Source organism: Pipra filicauda, unplaced genomic scaffold (assembly GCF_003945595.2).
Source record: "Pipra filicauda isolate LSUMZ 115617 unplaced genomic scaffold, ASM394559v2 scaffold645_size190756_pilon, whole genome shotgun sequence".
Classification (NCBI taxonomy): domain Eukaryota; kingdom Metazoa; phylum Chordata; class Aves; order Passeriformes; family Pipridae; genus Pipra; species Pipra filicauda.
This window is the reverse complement of record NW_024104804.1, coordinates 49,620-71,035: the sequence shown is the minus strand read 5'-3', so window position 1 is coordinate 71,035 and position 21,416 is coordinate 49,620. Positions and strand designations below refer to the sequence as shown.

General features: G+C 45.8%; 1 protein-coding gene across 1 annotated transcript in view; it reads left to right on the top strand.

Annotated features, from left to right (window-relative positions):
* Window positions 1-21,416, top strand: part of LOC120324665 (unconventional myosin-Vb-like) — a gene marked incomplete at its 3' end in the record, with an annotated part of 106,069 nt that overhangs the window by 35,884 nt on the left and 48,769 nt on the right. Inside the window, exons 5-7 of the mRNA XM_039388403.1 lie at window positions 14,400-14,556; window positions 17,038-17,181; window positions 18,409-18,490. Of these exons, the coding sequence (XP_039244337.1) occupies window positions 14,400-14,556; window positions 17,038-17,181; window positions 18,409-18,490 (383 nt within the window). The remainder of the gene's footprint in view (window positions 1-14,399; window positions 14,557-17,037; window positions 17,182-18,408; window positions 18,491-21,416) is intronic.

Below are 21,416 nucleotides of genomic sequence, written 5' to 3'. Positions count from 1 at the left end.
CTCTGCTTTCCTTCTTGTCAGAATAAAGCTACTTTTGACAAGCAACTCATAATTGATAACTGCTGCCTCTGGGTGGTTAAGACTGCTCTGTTTTCAAGAGGACAGGAAAATAACCACCTTCAAAGCTCTTAAATAAGATCCTCACTGATCAATGCTCCTCTAGTGCTTGCTGTTTTGGGCTGTTATTATGGTAATTGCGGGTTTGGGTACAAAAGAGTGTTTCAAACGGGGCTGAGAGGAGATTGGGATGTGGATTACAGGAATCTACCTGTTTATTTGAAATGTACCTTAAAATGTAGCACACTGTATTTTAAATCTGAAAGCTTCTGGGTGGAAGTTGTGTTTTCCACAGTTTGATCCGAGCTTTTCCCTCTGCAGTGCTCCAGGGAGAGGGGTGGAGCTGCTTGAACAGGGTGTGTGGATGGCAGGGCTCATGAGTGATGGATGAAGGGCATTGAACAGGACTTCTTTTTGCCTTTTTTTAAACTGAAATACTGACTCTGTGGGATGCCTTCTGCCTGCAGCTCAGCTTTAGGCAATTGGGGTACACGTGAGGTGGGCCATGGGTGCTTGGGCAGCTCAGCCATCAGGGTGGAGGTTTGTGAGCATGTTAAACCTGAACTGGTGCAAAAACCTCACTTCCTTTGCAGTGTCAGAGCTTTTAAACAATTGGATTATGTCTGGTGCATCCTATAGACCAGGAAAAAAATTCAAACTCTCCATCTCAGAAGGTCAAACTTGCAATGTGATTGAGAGCAGAAGAACAGTCTTCTGGATTCTTCTGAATATTTTAGCTTCATTAGTGGCCCAGAACACACTGGAAAGGCACAGTGGAGGTGACTGAATGGGATTGAGTAGATGGCAAGGGAAAAGGGCACAAAATCTAAGACTCTCTGTAAAATGAGAAAAATTGAGGTAATTAGATTTTTAATTCTCTGAGCTTCTAGTATACCATGGCCATTTAGAGACAGGGTGCCAGGGCAGAGCTTAAGATACTGGTGGTGCACAAGTGTTAGTGAAGTCCTGTGCCTTCTCCCCTGCCTCAAGCCAATAGTGTCCATGAGATGGGACTGGGGACTCTGCTGGATCCCGTGTTTGGTTTTGTCCCGTCATCAGAAAATGCCAATTTAAAAAGAAGGAAAAAAAGACGTGGGTGAGCGGGATAAAGGGGCTGCAGAGAGTGTACAGCAACATCTGATCCCTTTTTTGAGTCTAAGTAGTTCACAAAGCATCTGAACACTTACAGTTATTTCAGCACGTGTTAAAACTCCCCTTTAAATATGAGCTTTTACCCGAGGAGGATGTTTTGTAGAGAGTTGCTTTGTAGCACCTGCATGTAAAACAGCTTAAACAAAAAGAAAGGCAAGTGATTAAAATTCATATGTGACAGCCTCTAATTTTTGCACTGACCAGCTCTTTAGAAACTCCCTGCATACCCAGCGTGAGACTAAATGCACTCAATTCACTGAAAGAATGTTGTTTTAAGCAAAATACACAGCACTGAGTTAATTTGCAGCAAGTCTGCTACTGGAGGTGGTGGAGTCAAGCGTTGGGAGGGTGGAGGGAGGGATCATTTGGTGATTTTTAACAGCTGAGGCTGTGGGTTCAGAGCAGTGAGTGCTTTGGGTCACACGTTACCTGCAGGGCAACGCAGCCACCTCCTCCCCTGGTCACGATCTCTGTCCTGGTGAGGTGCAGTGGGTGTTGCTGCCTTTTACACCTTCGGGGGTGCCAGGGGTGTTTGCAGTCCTGAAAGCAGACTGAAAGCTCTGCCATGGTCACAGGGAGAGCCAGCACAGCCGCTGGTGCCTTGGCTGATTGGTTCTTGCTTTTCTCACAGAGGAACAAAAGATCCCTTGTGTGCCCAAATCCCGGTGGCAGCTCTGGTTTCCTTGTGTGTCACTGTTCTGGGCAGAAGCAAAAATTCCCTTTGAAACTTTCCCTTTCGTCTGAAGTCAGCCTGACCAGCAGCTTTCCACACATGGGCAAGGGTTGTTCCACACTTCTCTGTGCTGGGCACTGGTGAGGCCACACCTCAAGTCCTTTGTCCAGATCTGGGCCCCTCAATTCAGGAAGGACCTTGAGGGGCTGGAGCGTGTGCAGGGAAGGGAACGGAGCTGGGGAAGGGTCTGGAGCAGCAGGAGGGGCTGAGGGAGCTGGGGGGGCTCATCCTGGAGGAAAGGAGGCTCAGGGGGGACCTTCTGGCTCTGCAACTCCCTGATGGGAGGGGTGAGCCAGGGCAGGGTCAGGCTCTGCTGCCAGGGAACAAGGGAAAGGAGGAGAGGAAACGGCCTCAAACTGTGCCAGGAGAGGTTTAGGTTGGACATCAGGAGGAATTTCTTAGTGAAAAGGGTTGTTAAATGTTGAAATAGGCTGCTCAGGGAGGTAGTGGAGTCCCCATCCCTGGAGGTGTTCAAGGAGTGACTGGATGTGGCACTCAGTGCTCTGGGCTGGGTGACAAGGTGAGGATCAGTCACAAGTTGGACTTGATGACCTTGGAGCTCTATTCCAACCTTAAAGATTTCATTATTCTCACCCTGACCTGTGTCCCTCTCCATGAAAATGTACCATCAGTTATTTCCAGCTCCATGGAGGTGACCAAAGTTTGGATGGTGACAGTGCAACACCAGCTTCCCCTTCCCAGCCTTTGGGAGCTTTAGTTAGATGTTTAGTTAGATATTCCCCTTTGTGTCTGCAGCTCCGTTTTTCTTCTTCCCAGCTTTTCTCAGCCAGCTTGAGTTGTTGGTGTGGTCACTGTGTTGTCTTCCTGATGCTGAGCTGAGTCTATTAGGAAAATCACTGCAGTGTGCTTCAGCAGTGAATATATTTGTGTGACTTTGCTCTCTTTGGCCCCTGTCCCTTCATTTTGTCCCACCTGGCTTCACTCTGGGCACTGGTTGGGAGCTGCTAGTCCAAGTAAGGTTTCATAATGCTTTGGGGTTTGTGGTTGTTTTTTTTTTGTTTGTTTTGTTTTTTTTTTTTGTTGTTTTGTTTGGTTGGTGTTTTTTTGTTTTGTTTTTTTGTGTGTACTTTTTGTTTGTTTGTTTTTAAATAAAAATCATGCATTTTACTTAATAAAATACAGAATTGAACAGCACCAGGTGAGAGAGGTATGTGGTATGAATAGCGCTGCTGTGGGCAATGGAGCAGAAGAATGGGCTCTCCAAAGGTTGTCAAACGTCTTTCAAAAGCAGGGAGCAGGTAGTAAAGGTGATCTTTGCTCAAATCATAAATCAAATATTGGAGGTATTATAACCCCCTTGCTGTATATTCTGTGTGTTTTCCCGTTAGCACATCTGGATCTTGTGGTAATAGGAACATTACCTCAATTTTGTGGGCCTCCTAACAGGTGTGATGTGGCAGCAGCCTGTGTCAGATAATAACACAAAATAATTTCAGTGTTCAGGTCTTACCCTGGGAAAGACCTGGGGTACTTAAGGAGTTGTGAAAGCCTCCTAAGAGCATGGACTGGGTGAAGTGCCATAGCCTTTATTCCCTTGGGCATCTATCAGGCTGATGCTTTCACAGATACATGGTGTCTGCAGAACTGTTTCATGTGGCCAGGCACAAATATCTTGATCTGATTCACGTATAACTCTGCTAAACTGGAAATGTAGAATATTTTAATGTTTTTCCAGGAGCGTGAAAGGGCTCTGCAGAGCTTACCTGACCCTTGCAACGTCAGTGGGAAAGCAAGTGTTTTTGTAACCTGTTGGTTAGACTAGATCTTCCTCCCTCTCAGTGTGAGGATCCCCTCACGGTGTAGTGTTGTTGATAGTTCTTACAGAACAAATAAAAAAAATAATTCAGGAGTGATTTGATGAGTGAGTTCAGCTTCTGCATATCTGGTCTAAACTGCAGCTCTCTGGGTACCAGATAATTAATCCCCTGTCTCTGCAGTTCAAATCAGGGTCAGCATCTACTGTGTGATTCCTAAATTAGAAGTTATATGGAAATAGAATGTCTCCCCTGTTCAGCCCCACTGCCCACATGCTGTTTCTGGCACTAACTGCCCAAACACTTGGACTGCAGACAGGTTACTCTGTTTAGTAGTGGCTTTCCATTTTTATTGGAAGTTAGTGTACCCAGGCTTTGCATTGCACTGTCAAAAGCATATGTCAAAGTGTAAGAATCACTGCTCGCCTGCAGCAGCAGACAAAGTATCTGTGTCTTGCAGAGATACAGGTGCCAGTGCGGCTGTGTGTGTGGTGACAACTGCTCTCTTTCCTGCCGTGGGGTGCAATGCTGGAGCTGGAAAAGAGCAGGAATTGCAGCATCCACCCTGCACATAAGCAAACAGACTCAGGGAGGGATGTGGGCACGGTGGGGGATGTCCTTTGATAGCACTTCAAATTTCAAGCTTTACAGGAGGATTTAAAGCTGTACAATGAGAGAACAGATAGGAGTTAAAAGAGAGATTAACCCCCGACGGAGATGCAAGAGGAGTCAGACTGGCACAATAAATAAGGCTGGATCCTGCGTTATATTAAAAGCAGGGAAGGGTTTAGGTCTCCTGATGAATGAGACTATGTTGGGGGTTTTCAGGGAGCTGTGGGGCTGAGCTGTGCTGCAACTTAGCAGGGCCTTGTAGCAGGTACCATCTCAAAACTAAAGCTTTGGTCTAAGAAAGGGATCAGAGCAAAAAGCAATGTATAGCCTTGAATTTAGGAGTGAGTAAAACTGAGGGATTTCTCTTCTGTTTAGGTTTAAAAGTGGGATAGGGATGAGGGGAGAAGGTTTTGGAAGAGTGTTGCCATAAACATACTGGTGCTGGTCTTACACCTCAGGGTTTGCTTTTCTTCTCCAGAGGTGATATACATAAAAAAAAAATTAAACTGGGAGGGACTCCAGATGTTTCCAAAGGATTGGAGGAGTGACCCTCTGGTCTTTCTTGCCTAGTTATGGGAGAGGACAGAGAGATGCTCTGAGGATAAGTAACCAACTATTTAGTCCATTATTTTATTTTATTTTATTTTATTTTATTTTATTTTATTTTATTTTATTATTTTATTTATTTTATTTATTTTATTTTAATTTTATTTTATATTAATTTAATTTAATTTTATTTTATCCTATTTTATTTTTTATTTAATTTTAATTTTTATTCTATTTTTTCTTTTTTTTTCTTTTTGACAATTCAGAATGAGAACTGTGCTACTTGCTAGCAGACTTAATAATGAATGAAACATCCCTTACAGAGAGATCATAAATACTCATAAATGGGACACAACTGGCATGAGAGAGCTTAAGGTAGAGAAAGGTCAGTGCCTGAGTGAGAGTAATGATTGTGCGTGTGTGAAATATCACCATCTGGGAAGGAGTGATAATAACCTACATCAGATGTGTAATCGCTGCTGTGATGCAGGAGAACTGTTGGAGCTCTGAGGTAAGAAGTCTATAACACCAAATACAATTAAACATTAAAAACAGTGTTTATGAGCATCATAATTACGTCAGAGCTCAAAGACTTGTGATTGGCCTCGCCCACCTCCCAGTCACTGCTTGCCATCCCACATCCTCAGTTCTGGAGGCCTCAGGATGGAGAACCCAGAGCACACACCCAAAAGCCAACCGGTTTCTGAAAAAATCTCTTTCCGGAGTTTTCCCACTCTTTCCCGATTTAATTAATCAGATGGCAGTGTAGGATTTCTCCAACCATGAGTGGGTGGCTGATGATGGTGGAGGCGATGAAGTCCATCAGAAGGACCATCTTTCTGGGACTGCCATGGGGTGGAAGAAAACTGACTTGCCCTCCTGGCGCCCCCAGAGCTGATCTGCTGGGGTAGCATCGCACATGATTCTTGCCCCTGTGTGGTTATTTTTGGGACGGTGCTGTACCAAACCTCCTCCCTCTGTAGTGCTCCACAGGGGCCAGCGGCTTGCAGGCTGTTGGGTCGGAGCCAGGGGTTCTCTGTGGTGCGATCCCAGCTCGGAAAAGAGCATCAGGGTGCCAGAGAGCTGAGAAAACCGGCCAGGTGTGTGTTTTGCTCTCCCTAGAGACAGCGCACAAAAGAGCTGCCGACCCCGTTTCCGTGTGGCCGAGGAGCTTGTGTTCTTCCCCGCCGCGGTGTGCAAAGCATAAATCCTGGGAGAAGGTCATCCTGCCTGCCCCCAGGAATTGGTGGGAAGACTGGAGACAGCTCAGCATCTTGCAGACACTTGGAGCTCTTGGGATTTTCTTTGCCGTTGCAGGAGCATTTCCAGCTGGCTGCACAGAGAACTGGGGGGGAGAAAGTACTTTAATGAGCCGGGACCGGCGGGACTCCCGCGGCTCCCGCAGGAGGGGGGACTGGTCTGCTGGGGCGTCGCATGAAAGAGCTCTGACCTCTGCAAAGACATCTTAATTTGCACCGGGATGTTTGATCTCTGCGCTGGAAACGTCACATTGATGTGTGTTAAACAGTGTTGCACAGAGGGAGTAGCACTGCACAGCAGAGCTGATGGTGACCACTGCAGAGGATGAGGTTAATTTGCACCGTACCTGCTCCTTGAGCATCGTGCTTTGTGCCCATCCTTTCCCATCCAGGGCCAGACTGGTACTTTTAGGCTTTTTCCCAGCAACTGAGAAATTCAAGTCCATATTTTCTCTCTGCCTTTTTGCTAAAACCCAAGGGGCTGTGTGTGAGCAAATCTGCTCCAAAGCTGCTCAGGACGGACCCTGGGGGATACATTATCTGTGATGCACCTTCTTGAGTAAGACCTTGCATGATCTAACATCCCCCAGGGACACCTGCAGCAGATGAGTGATGTTACACCAGGCTTAGGCCTTGCCGAGGTGGGATATTGCTGTTTTCTTTCTCTGATTTCTCTGCCTTCCAGTGTAATGTTATCCTTACAGTTGTAATGGTACCAGGATGGGGAAGGGCTGCAGCAGTTCTGTGGCCAAAATGAATTTTGAAGCTCTGATGTGGCCCATGTGGGTGTAGGTTATTGGTGAAAACAGTATTATTTTCCCCCATCAGTATAAGCCACTGTATGAAAAGTTATCTCTCTATAAAAAAGAAGTTATCTATATTAAAAAAATTATCTGCATAAAGAAAGGACAAAAAAATCTTGTATAGGATAATCCATGCTGTTTATGAAAGATACAGTGTAAAAAAAGACTCAAATGAATATATAACACTCAAAAATCTGTCCTTATGGTACTGCTGGCTCCAGCAGCTGCAGCATAAAATGTGCATTTGCAGCTGATGTTTGATAATGCAAACAGAAAACATGTCCTTAGACACTCTTGTTCGACTGGATGCTGAATAACATCTTCTTGGGTTTCTCTGAGGGAAAAGTCTAACTACCCCAAAGTTGTGGGTTTTTATTTGCTTTGACTAACAATACCAAGTGTGGTACTCTAAAAACCCAAATTAAAGCAAACAAGTAAAACAAGTTGCTGCCACTCTTGACAGTGATGCTGCTCCGAATTCCAGTTATCCTACTGAAATGGGAACAATTCCTGGCTTGGAAATTTCATAGATGGCTTTTCTCTGAGTTACAATGCTGCAACACTCTGAGTTTTACCTTCGCAGTGTGCAACTTTTGTTTATTGATTTGAAGGCAAAGTTAGACCATCTTGGTTTTTCATCACTTTTGGGATGCAGTGAGGGATGCATTTGAGGGATGCAGCCTAGCGGTAATTAAATGATTGCATTTTTTTATATCACTAACAACACAATGCAGTATTTATGCTCATCTTTAGCCTGTGCAGCACTGTCAGTAGAGAAGTGTATTAGAGCCTGTTGTGTGTCTGGGCTTTACGGGCATTCTTGTTATGGTCAGGCTCGATTCAAACTGCAGTACTTAAAGGATTTTTAATCTTCAGATTGCTTTATGAACACTAATCCTCCCAGCATCCTGAAAGAAGTAGGTTAAATATGATTTCCATGGTGGAGAGACTTACTGACTCGTTCCACGACGTGGAGAATTAGTGTCAGATCTGGGATTAAAGCTGGAGTGACCCCTGACAATTGTTCACAGGGTCTGGCTCTGCTGTCATTTGCATCAGATATTTTTCCCTCCTGGAAGAGCTGTGTTTTTAGTGCAATTGGTTTTGCTCCCACTACAGAAATCATCCCTGGAAGTGTCCAAGGCCAGGCTGGGCAGGCCTTGGAGCAACCTGGGATACTGGAAGGCCTGTGACCTTTAAAAGTTACTCCCAGCCCTGGCAATTCTGCGATTCCATGACATTTTTCATGTATTGTAAAAACACCAGTGACTCTCTACTTAGTTTTGCTGACCTGGGCACCTCACCCATCTCTTACTCTGTGTGTGGGTTAGAGTGTTGATGTGTTTTGCTCCTAAGATGTCTGCAAAATCGACTGTGTTACTCACCTCCATAGCATGTTTGGAGGTGCTGTTTCCTCTTGCTTTGAGGAAACAATTCTGGATTTTGTTCTGCTTGGAATTCTGCTCCCTGATGGTTTTGTTTGCATCTCTGATGGATGGAGGCTGTTGCACAGATCCTGGTGTTAGTTTTCCAGGCTTTGAATCAACTTGTAAAGCTGCTGTAAGTGAAGAAATGAAAGTACTGGAGACCAGTGGGGGTGAAGGTCGTCGTGGAGTTGCATCTTTAAGTGCCTCATACCTAGTTTTGAGCTGCAGCTGTGGTGTGTGGTGGGAACAGCATCTTTGGCCATCGTTGAAGCCTAATCCCAAAGGCAATCCCTGAGTAGCCCCCCGCAGGAGATGTGACAGTATTGCCATGCTGCAGCAGAGATGGTATTCACCCTTAACATTTCACTTTATTCAGGCTTTTTTCCCATAAAAATTTTCTTCCATTCTGGTGCTGCTAAAATTGACTGTATTTCAGGCAGCTGTGTTGCACACTGTGCCTGCAAGGTGGCCAGACATTTCAGTATGTTTTATTCCATGCTGGATACAAACACCCCCCGCCTGGTTTTAACCATTTCTTCTCTCTGAGCATCCTGTTTGCTACCAACTGCTCCGTGAGGTTCATCGATTTTTCCCTGCTGGCACCAGCAGTTGGTTAACTTTTACACTGAAGAAGGGAAAGTCTCTGTAGCCTTTGTTCCTGAAGGCTTTTATTCCTGAAGTTGGAAAAGAAATGTCTGAACATGCATTATATCCAACAACAAAAATAAACCAACAGAAGAGACACATTACTGCAAATGCAGGAGATGGAGTGACCTGCTAAAAAGCATCTTTCTTTTTATTTTGTGTTATTAATATAACCCGGAAGTTTTTTGTGCCATGGAGAGCCCACCTGGGCCATTTCACATTGCAGCACATCAGCCATTAGGGCAAACTAATGAGAAACTCTGGGAAAATGTGACCTGTCAGAGTGGCTGCAATAGGAGCAAATGGTGTTGGCCATGGTTTTATCCCTGTGTTCAGGGTCTTTTGGAGAATGATGGTTCTTTTAAAAAGAGACAAGGCAGAGGGAGGAATAACCACTCAGAATGCCACTTAAAGTCATTTTTTGATGGGATCTGGACCCCATGGGGACTGTGGGTGTCATGGTTTGAGATAGTCCCAAAATCCAATTCCCTAGCTCCATCCCCCCCTCCCACATCTCAACCTAATGTGAGAGAGGTTTTTCCAGACAAAACACACCAGACTCCAAAGTGGGGGAAAGGGAAATATATTACAATGACTGTACAAATAAATACCATATCACATTATACACATGATCATAACTATCTCTACCATGACATATATATTTACAATGGATCAGATCTCTTCTCCCCTCCAAATAAAAGTCTAGGAGGGAAAGAAGGACAGATCCCTTCCAGTCTCTGAACAGCAGCATCTTCTGAGGCAGCAGGTTTCTTCTCATCTCATGCAGCAGCTGATAGCTGGCTTTCTGCCAGCGTCCACGAGGGAGGTATTCAAGCTCCCCCGGCCCCATCGCCTCACAACCGAGGGGTCTTCCGTGGGCTTCGTAACCCCAGACAAGGGGTTTCACCACGTCATATCACGAAGACACAGGGGAGTCTTCGTGACGGTCTGGTATCTCTTGCAGGGCCTCTGTGCCCTGTCTCTCAGGCTGCCACCGTGGCAGCAGTGCGAGGGGGGAGCCAAGGTCAACTCCCCCTGCATTCCTCTCGGAGCTCTCTAGCTCCTTTCTACAGTGCATGTCGCACTTCAAGGCTCTTTCAAGTACGAGTCCATCATCTTCCTCCTTCCAGGAGGTCTCAAAGGAGTTTTGGGGATCTGGTATCAGTCTTACCCCCAAGAACTCTGTAGCTCTCAGCTGCTGGCTCTCCTTTCCTCGACTCTCCTTCCAGGAGTCTTTTCTCCGGTGCTGCATGTTGTTTCTGCTGCTTCTTCAGTTCAGGTCTTATCTCTGGCTCTCTGCCACCGTTTCTCTGGTCAGCGTCGGCTGCTGCTCTGTGCCCATGGAGAAAACATCTCCCGGCATACTACAGGCACCTAGCCCAGCTTTATGCTGTGCCAGGTCCCTGCAGCCCCCAGCCAGGGGCTGGGAGGGGGCCAGAGGCCCCAAGGGGCTCAGAGCCCCTTCCTCGTGGCTCTACAACATGGCCACCTCTCCTACCACAACCAAACTACAACCCTTCTTTTCCGGTCTGGTTGTGATATGTTTACATTTCTGCAGGAGCGCCCATTGGGCAGAACTTCAAAACTTCCAGGGGTTTCCACCCCTTGGGGTCTACCACTTCTCTTAGCCTCTGGGGAGAACAAGGTTCAAACCACTACAGTGGGTCTGGGTTGCTCCTTGGCTGGGCTCCCACCTGGGTTGTTCTCTGCCTTCTGCATCCAGGTGAAATCCATTAGCTGATAGGGGGAAATTATGAGAGAGGTCAGATTTGGTATCAAGAAGTCTTGATGTGAATCTTAATGGTAACCAGAAAAAAGTAGGTTACCAAATATTACGTTGTAGCGGTGCTGTGTGCATGCCAAGTAACGAGATTTTGAGATTTTTGAGATTTTGGCTTCATTCAACTGGAGACCCACTCCCTGAAGAATGGTGGAGTTTTCATCTTCAGGATTAAGGAGAAGAGTGGTAGGGAAATGCTTTTTGAAATGTGCTGCCAGGGCTGTACCTGTCACGGAGAGAAGGATAAGAAACAATAATTCTCAAGTAACTTTTAGGCAAGTGTGGCTCTAGGCCACGCCAGCTGTGCATTTGCAGAGTTCCAGGGATTTTGGTTGTCACCTCTTTCTCCTGCTTCTCCCTCACCTCTGATAAAGGATAATCTGTTCATCCACCCTTGCAGCCCATGACAAAGCCTCTGTCTGCCACTTCCTTGTAGCTGATGTGAATTTTTTCCGTTGCATCCTACTGATGGCCAACATGGGAGCTAAGTGAGTGGTTGTCCATGAATCATAGAATCATGGAATCATTAAGGCTGGAAAAAGCCTCTAAGATCGAGTACAGCCATCAACCCAGTACCACCACCGTGTCTACCGTTAAACCATGTCCTCAGTTGCCATATCCACATATTTATTTAATGCTTCCAGGGCTGGGGATTCCACCACTTCCCTGGGCAGCCTGTGCCAGGGCTGGACAGCCCTTTCCCTGAAGAAATTTTCCCTCATACCTATCGTAAACCTTTCCCTGGCACAACTTGAAGTTGTTTCCTCTTGTCCTTTCACTTGTTACCTGGGAGGAGAGACTGACAGGGCACCTCGTTGAAGATCATCAAAGCATGTGGAAGTTGATGACCACAAAAAAGAACAGTATCAGAGATGGAAGAAAGCATTACAAGAATCCATGGAGGAAGAAGATGACCTTTAAACATAGTGGACTTTCATCAAAGACAATGGACTGTTGTATGAATGCACGGGTTATAGTGTTTGTTACACTTCTCTATTTTGTACCCCTGTATTACTATAGAAATCCCCCGAGGTTGTTTGTTCCTTCTACCCCCATGTTCTGATTGGTTGTGTAGCTGCCACAGTGCAGATGTTCCACACAAGGTTATGCCTCTCCCCTTTATCCCTTATAGAGATGTAACCCCTCCTTGTTTTTCCTGTTAAGGCGAGTTCCCTCCTTCTCTTTCCCTATATGTCATGTTCACACTTCCAGTTCCAGAATGTTCCTTTCCTCCCCTATATAAAGGGGAAGCCATGTTAATAAAGTGCTTACTTGCTTACCTTTTCACTGACCTACAAACCTGTAACAAACCCTGAGTAAGCATCCCTTATTTCCCCGCCGGGCCATAGCAAAAGCAGAGGTGAAACTTGTCATCTACTTTAACCAGAGATAAACCATGCCAAATCACTGTCATCAGCTGTCCCAGGAACCACTGCTATGGACGTTTTCCAGTGTACTTCTGGGTTTGGTGCTTAGTTTTCCTTTCTCACCATGGAGTTGGCCCTGGTTTTCCTCTGCTGGGTTCATGTGTCTGACGGCTCATGCTACAAAAAGAGTTTTATTGCACACCTGTGGAAGGCCAAAGGTGTGAGACTGCTGCATTGGCAGCCTTGTGCCTGGATCCTTCCAGCTGGCTGTGGGAGAGTCGTGGTGGCTTTGCCAAGCCCTGGGGAGGGCATGACACCATGACTTAGCAAGACCAGGCTGTTCCCACCCAGGATGAGTCACCGGGAACACCGGCTCCAGGATGTTGAGTGCCTGGGTGAGGTTTTGCTCAACTCCCAGCCTCTGTTTTTGCATTAACTCCCTGATAGCTAGAGTAGCTGATGGTTCCTCTTACCCTCCTGCCGGTCCATGCCCAGGACAACAGTGTAACTGGCCAGAGGATGGACTAAGATACACTTCACGAATCGGTGCTCTGAAAAAACCCTGCGCAAGTCATCATTAAACACCCAGCCCTTCCCAGCATGGGTGCACAGCATGGTAGCCACTAGATACATCCCAACAATTAATCAGTTTATTGTGCTTGAGCTGCAAGGCACAGAAAGGGCCAGGACAGTAATAGGAGCTCATTTTCAGAACTACATCCCTCTAGGCAAAGATTTGCTGGCTCCAGGACCAAGTAGCTCTGCTGCAGTGGGATTCACTCCCCAGGCTATTGTCAGGACACTACAAACCCAGCACCTCTGCAACTTGGCCGTGGATTTTGGGAAGGAGAGAGTTTTCACTGCAGGATTTGCTGTAAGATCCCCAAATACCCAAGCCATTGGGTAATCTGTAAGAATGTAATTGGGTATGTTTTTAAATAAGATCAAATTAATCTTCCCAGACTCTGCCCGGCTTTCATGAATCACAGCTGAAAGCAGGCGCAGAAAATCCTATATACAACTACAACAACCTTGACATCAGGAAACACCATACAAACACATTTCAATTTAAGATACTCAGTTCAAGTTTATACCAGCAGGAGATCAGAACAGAGGCTAAATGATTGCCATATACCACTTCTACACTTCCAACCGAAACACATCACACCATTACTGTCCTTCACTGTCAGGCACATACATCTTAATTCCTTCCAGGCTCAAGGTAATTGGTTTGAGAAAAAAACCTCAGCCAAATCCCATGTAACATTTTAGTGCAAACCACAACTTTGTGACACTTTCAGCAGGAGAAGAACGACAAGATGATTTCCAACTCTATATAAACTTTTCTGTTCTCCAGAGCTTCAGGACCTGAACAAACTTGACTTAGTGATGTCTGACATGGATTGTTTTTAGACTATGTATCCTCTTTTTGTTACCCCTTGGTCCTAGAAGTACCCCTGCACTTCAGATCAATGACTTAACAACTTGACAGGATTTAGAGATGAGTAGCTGCTGTGGGCCTGATGTCAGAGACATGCTTTGTATTGTTGTTGTCAATGATTTAGCCAGATGTTGGGAGCTGTGTGAAAATATTGATATTCATGTAATTGCTTAGGGAATCAAATTATTTCTTCTGTGCCCTAATTGTGGGGTACTAGATTTTGCAACTTCAATATTTTTAACACGTTTTGAGCATAGAGGATGCTTTTTGGGTATCTGTGCTTTAAAGGCTACTTGAGCAAGATTCACAATGAATTGCTCATGTTTTATTGGGCAAAAATCTCAAATTCTTGAGTGAAGGCGTTGGAGGGAAAACTTAAATGTTTGATATTAGAAGCTGATATTCAACCAATTCCTGTTAATAGTTTTCCAGACAGATATCAAGCAGCAGGGGTTTGGGATTGTGGCGTGGAGGGAATGGGCTTCCCAGCACTGGGGTACTCGGTTTAGGGGTGAAGAAGGCAGCAGTGCTTCATGCAGGGATTCATCTCCCACTGTCTCTGCAGGCCTCTGGAGGTGTTCTGGAGATGTCCAGTGTCCTTTGTGCTTTTGGTGAGATGTGTCACAGTTGTGTGTTATTCACTGTTGCTTCTGTAAACCCAGAGAAAATCCAGCGTCCGTAACGTAGGTGGCAACAAGGTGAGGGACCAACCACACGTGAAGGCGGAAGACTGTTGCATGGTGCAAACAGTGAACAAGAAAATGGATTGGCTTACAAAGGTTTGACTCCTCTGCCTCAACAGGGATGAGAAGAACCAGTCCATCATTGTGAGCGGGGAGTCGGGCGCTGGGAAGACGGTCTCTGCCAAATACGCCATGCGCTTCTTCACCACCGTCGGGGGCTCTGCCAGCAAGACTAACATCGAGGCCAAAGTCCTCGCATCGAACCCAATTATGGAGGTAAAATCGACGCAATTTCCTTTGCCCTGCTTGCAGTGGTCACTGTGTGACTCCAGAAGTCACAAAACCGGTGAGAACCGTGGGGGGTTGTGAGCCGGATCTGATTTACGGCGTCACAGCATCCTTGAGCTGGATTGAAAACGCAGAAATACAGTGACAGTCTTAATTTAACCCACCCTGATTGCTCCTGTATTTGATGGTCTTAAAGCTGAGCCTGTGTAACCCCAGCACAGCTCCAGGAGCCGGGCTTTGATGGGGCTCCAGAGAGGGGAGCCTGAGCAGTGCTGCTGGCACCATTAGTATTTTGCCATCTTCCTCCTCCTTTTGTCACTGCATGGTACCTCCTAATCTTCTTTAATTGTGTAGACGTGGTATAGAAAAGAAAGGGATTAATCTATTTGAGATACTTTAATACGGTTTTATTTTTTGTTAATTTTCTGTTGCTATCAATCATATGGGGGAATGAAAAGTCCTATTATAGGGAAATCCCTGCTTTGAAGGAAAATAATTCCTTTTATAAATATAAATGAAAGGGGAAAAGCAGCTTTGTTTTCCTTGCACTGTGGCCAGCTGCTGAAAATAGATGTTTGGGTGCCTAAATCCCGTTTTCCAAACAGATTTTGGAGTCAGGGTGCAAAATTTTGGAGGCATTTGTAAAATACTCAAGTCAGTATGAAGACAAGATTTGGGCTTTTCCAAAGTCAGCTGAGGACTTCAGACTCATGATTATTATTTTTTTTTTTTTAAAGGCAGGAACTAGGGAGTACAGCATTGTCCTGCACTTAACCTTAGGCTTGGCTTAACCTTCAGAGAGGCTTCCCACTGAAAGTGGTGCCTGATGGCCAAACTGTCTCTCAGACATGGAGGTTGTGGCTGATCCAGGATAAAAACCAAGCCTGAGAGGCAGCACGTGTGATCTAACACTGTGCTGCCTGAAGTGGGGTGTGAGCTGGAATGTTGAAAGAAGAGATGGTGCAGGTGATCAGTAAGAAAAGCCACACAGGTGTACAACTGGCAGGGGACACGATGCTTTTCTGTAGTTAGTTTTCTTCATGCTGGTTTACTCCTTTCCTCACCCATCTCCTCTGCCTCTGTGAAAAGTAGCTGCAATACCAGGGGACACCTAAAACAATGCAGGGAAAAAAATTCACAGTGCATGCTATTCTTCTATATGACCCCAGAATTTTATTGCTCTAATTTTCTTGCCTGTGTTCTGTTCTGGCTGTAATTTCTAAGTGCTGGGGCCAGGCAACGTGCCTGTCTTTATTGGAAATTGATGAGAACATTGCCTATGCAGGAAAAAAACCATAAAAATAACCTGCTGGGTTTGCAGAAAAACCTGAAGTTAAATGGGCTTGGGGGAAAGAAGGTGCCTTAGCTAGAAGAGGAGTTGTGTGGGTGGATGGATAGGGCAGGTAGCAGGCAGGGCTTGCTCTGGGTGTGATGCTGAGGCCATCAGACCATGGAGCCCTCAGCCCTGGATGGAAGGGTGGAGCAGCTGAGGGGTCAGGCAGCTTTGCATGTGCAACAGTCTCTTTGTTGGTTGTACTGCACAGAGTACAATCCCTGGGGATTTCCGTCACGTGCAACTGGAGGCGTCAGGTCCTGTGATCAAAAGTTTTGGGTGGTGCTGTAGGTAGTGCTGTGATTCTTGGTGAGTGTGCATGCTTGCTGTGTTCCCCAGGAGCTGCATACAGGTAAAGGTGATCGGCAAGGATTGCCTGGGAAAGGCAGACAGCCTTCTAGAGGGGCCTGAGGGATCTTTCCTGTACGTGTCCCTTCCCTTCCCTCACTTTTTCTGTGCTTGCTTGAAGCTCATCATCTCAGGACAGGGGAATGTTGGTAAAAAGTAAGCTGCTGTATCCATGAAGGGGAATGTTGCCTTTCTCTGGCCCTCTTGCATCACCATGAGTCACTCCTTCATGGATTTCCCTGTTTGCAGTGCTGCAACCCTGATGTTTGTACTTTGGGTTGGATTCTCTCCTCTCCCTTCTGCCCCAGTGTGTGGCAGCATTACCTGGAGCACTGGAGAGGCACAGGGAGACTCTGTCATGTCATCAAATCCGTGTGCCAGAGCCTGAACATCTGGAAATGGACTGCATCTTGTTCCCTTCTTCTTGCAAGGCTTCATTGCTTATGACTCCTCCAGGAAAGCTGCCAGTGTTGACTATGGACAAAGGTGGGGGCATCCTGTAAAACAAAACAGGAGTGTTAAGGCTGTTGGGATGTAGGTGATTTAATTACTGTACAGACACTCATTTCTGTTCATATGCATTTTTCTTCTATAAAAATCCTGGAGACACCACATTTTCAGTGAAGAGTCCTCCCCAAAGTCACATTGTTGCTCTGCCTTCTGCATCTGGGAAGGGGTTTTCCTTAAATCCCCCTGTAACTGTTTATATAACACTGATTACAAATTTAAATGCTTAAAACATTTCAAAAATTAAATTAAAAATTAATGTTTGATTTACTTTTATGCAGGCCATTGGAAATGCTAGAACAACAAGGAATGACAACAGCAGTCGATTTGGGAAATACATTGAGATTGGTTTTGATAAAAGATACCACATCATTGGTGCCAACATGAGGACGTATCTGTTGGAAAAATCTCGGGTTGTATTTCAGGTGAGCAGCTGCAGGGTTTTTTCCTTCTTTTGTTCCTTTTGGGCGCTGTACTCTGGGAATTCAATGCTCTGGAATTTTTCTATGAATTAAAAAGAATCTCTTCAAAAAGCGGAATCACAGAATCATTTAGGTTGGAGAAGACCCCTAAGATCATTGAGTCCAACTGTACCCCAGCACTGCCAAGGCCACCACTAACCCTTGTCCCCAGGTGCCACATCCACATGGCTTTTAAATCCCTCCAGGGATGGGGACTCCAACACTGCCCTAGGAAGCTGTGCCAGGGCTGGACAACCTCTTTGGTGAAAATATCATTCCTAGTATCCAATCTGAATCTTCCTTGGCACAACCTGGGGTCGTTTCCTTTCGTCCATCGCTTTCCTGGTAGACACAGCTCCCAGACGTGTCTTTCAGACTCAATCTTTTGCAGTTGTTCTTCATGATCCCAATGTGATGACCCTCATTCTGGGATAATTTGTACTTGGGAGACTCGTTTGTTGGCCTTGGGTTGTTCCCTCTGAACCTGAGGCTGGAGCCTTGGGGAGGGATCACTGCTGCTGGCGTGGCTGCTGGGCAGGGATGGAAAACCTTTCTCTGGGCAACTGCTTTGTTTTTGCTGAGCCTTTTAAAGTGCTAGGGAGCACAAACTGCAGGCAACTGTCTTCAGTTTTGAAGATGGAGGGGAGGCAGGAGAAGGGCTGAGGAGGCTGATGTCTCTGCTGTGACACATCCCTTGGGTTTTTTGTGCAGGGCTCAGGACAAGCTTTCTTGGTTCGTGCTCAGAAGCACCTGCAAAACTTTTGTCCTTAAACACAAAAAAAGAAAAAAAAAAAAAGAAAAGCACCAAATACAAAAATCCTAAAAAATTTACAACTTTGGGAAGCCATGAGAATAGGCCACCTTTTTTTTTATATTGCTATTGGTTTGCACCACAGTGCTTGCTGGCTAATGGAGCTGGGTTATCCCAGAGAGGGATAAGATGTGGAAAGTAATACAGAGCTATTTGTTTTCTTTGCAAGAGGGGCAATGTGTGTTGGTCAGGGCAAGCCTTGGCACCTCCTTTCTCTCTGGTGGCAAGAAAATGTCCCTGTCCTGGTGGCACTGAGGGGGTGTCAACAGTGGGAAGCAAGGAATGGGATCAGTGTAGCCCTGGGCTCAGTGGGCACCAGGCTGAGGGTGGGAGCACCACTGTAACCTCTTTGTGCCTCTAACTCAGAACTTTCCCCATAGGCAGAGCATGAGCGCAACTACCACATCTTCTATCAGCTCTGTGCCTCCTCAAGCCTTCCAGAATTCAAAGATCTCGGACTCAGTAAGTACTGGAACCTCCCTGTGCACTGGCAGCTGTTGCCTAGATCTGATGGCATCAGGACAACGTGGTGAGGTCAGAAATTTGGGTCGTTGGTGAGGTCACATGTCCCTGTTCAGTGGGAAGAGGTGAAGGGAGATGAGCTTGAAGGGCTTCTTCTCCCCGGTGGTGCACAGGTTTGCTTGTGCCATCACCAGGGATGTGGCACCCGGGATGAGGGTGGGCAGGCCCTGGCACAGGTTTCCCAGAGAAGCTGTGGCTGCCCCTGGATCCCTGCAAGTGTCCAAGGCCAGGCTGGACGAGGCTTGGAGCAACCTGGGCTAGTGGAAGGTGTCCTGACTGTGGCAGCGGTTGAAACAGGATGATCTTTAAGGTCCCTTCCAAACCAAACCATTCCAGGATTTTATAAAAATTTACAGCAGAGCTACAGTGAAACTATGTGCCCTGGTAGATGCCAGCTGATGCAGGGAGATCACGTGTTAATATTGTACCAAGCTTGCATAAAGATGTGAGTAGGGGTTGATCTGGCCAAAGCCTTGGCAGGAGCGGTTGTGTGCTTTGAATTCATTGTTATTTTTTTCAATGGTTAACTCCTGATATGGGTTAGAGTTCTTTTCCCAGAATTTGCAGCAAAACCTCTGTAGAACACCTGATTCAGAGGGTTTGCACTTGCAGCAGGGGGTGCAGAAATGTACTTTAGTTTATTCTTTTATCTTGGATATTTGCTATTGCTTAGAAAAAGTAGCAAGGCTTAAAATAGGCTTTTTCAGTATTTAAAATAGTGAGCAAGGCAGGCTGTGATCCCAACACAAAGACTTGCAGAGGTTTTCATCCTGGCTACAGAGGAATGGCAGATCCAAGAGAGAGTTTTCAGTTTCTGGGTAATTCTGGGCTTGTCTTTCTGACTTTTTGTGTCACTGTAGGCATATTGCCCACACGGAGCACATCACTTTGAGCACTTTCAAGAGTTGCTGCCATGTGGTTATGTGCTTCATTTTTGCAAAGATACCCTGAGTAATGGCTGTGTCTGCTGGCATCTTAAAATTCAGACACAGATGCTTTCAGCTCAGACTGGGATATGAGCTGATGTGTGAGAGCTCCAGCTGTGCAACCACCCCTCTCATCCTGGGAACATGTGGATCAGAGGAAACACCAGTCTTACTCATCACAGCTCTCTAAAAGCATCATCTGTGTTGGTGGTGACTGGTAACAGTGTAGGCTGAGAGGTCTTTGCTCTGCTGGTGGATTATCCAAGATGCAAAAGCATCTTTGTGCTGTTGTGACTGTGGCTCTCAACTTCTCAATTCAATAGCAACAGCTGGTGGTGTAGGAGGCAGTGGGTGCCAGGGCAGCTAGCCCCCAAGGGAGCCTTCTTGGGTCATTTTTAATCAAAATTTGGTGTTGTCAATGCACATCAGTCTCCAGCTGCACTTTTCATTGGTGCTTGTGCACAGGTATCCACCAGGTGAAACGCAAAACTGGAAAAGGAGGTAATTCTTTCCAAAGTTGAAGGTGTGTGTCCTTGGTGTTTCCTCCACTATCACCTTGCAATAGCGTAAAAATGAGTCTTCAAAATGTTTTGGTAGCCGGCAGATGTGGGACTGCTCACGCAGTCTGTGGGGACAGACATGTGGGTGCCGTGAGCTGCTCTTGTTGGCCCGATGGAGGCTCTGCCTTGACCTGTGGAATAGCTAGTGCTGGGCAGTGTTCTGTGAGTGCAGATGTGCACGATTCACTTATTTTTCTTTCTCTTGAGTGATTTTTTTTTTTTTTTTTAATTTCCAACTTTGCCTCAGGTTTACTAGCCTGTATTTCAAGATGACTAGTCGAAACTCAAATTTGTTTCCTTGTGTGAGGTGTACTTACCTTACGTGTCAGCCTTTTCTCCCCAGGACTTATACAAAACAAGGGGTATCTTGCTGTGAAAATCCACCATTTATTAGGCATGGGGGAGGATGTATATTTTTCCATATAAAAAATAAGAGCTTTTGCTTCTCCTTTGGCCCTTGCACGTACAAAGAGTTGTCGTTACTCTCTTGTATGTTGCAAAATGCTCAAAAACAGAGAGAGTCTCTAAACACAGGTGAGCCCAGCAGAGCAAACCAGTTTTGCTCAGTCAGAGTGATCCTAAAGGCTTAATCTGAAACTAGAAGGTAAATATTTGATTTAAAATGTCAGTGTGCAGTGCAAGTGTCTTTTGAGGTGTGGTGTCTAATTTTATGATGCCTCGGCAGTGGTGCAAAGCAGGGATGTGTTTTAGTTGTTTGCAGTGAATCAAAGGGTTTATGTGGTTGTTAAAATAATGATACATATATTGAAATGTAAAGATTGGAGTCAGTTATACCAGAGATGACTTGAGGCAGAAACAGATCTCAGTGTGGATGTTTAAAATCGGAAGCTGGTGTTGCGGTCCCATCAGCCACCACCAGCCCTGGGTGCATCTTGCAAGGTGCAAGATGTGCAGAAACAGCAAGTTGTTAACGTGATGTGCTCCATCTGGGGCTGGGTGAGCTCCTGTTGTGCTGGGGGACCAGGATGGACATAGTCTGCCCGACCCCAATCAATGTTTTCTGCCCCTTATTCCTGATGCTCCATCAATGAGCAGAATTACCAAAACCTCTGTGCCCCTGGGCTTTCTGTGTCAAAAAGACTTAAATGTTTTCTTTACAGCTTGAAAGTACAGCTAATGCAAAAGCCTACGGGAGGGCAGGGAAGGGATGGGGAGCTTCTGGTGGCAATTTGAGTCAAAAATTGCAAATTGCAGTGGTTTTAAAGGTTACCAGTAGGCTGATGTGGAACACACAGTAGGCTTTTTCTCTTTACATTCACGATGCTTGGGAAATATGTTTTAAGGTGGAGTGATTGCATGTGCAGCTTTTTAAAGTGGATATAAGCCCTGCAATCTGCATTTGAAATGCCTCTCTGTCTC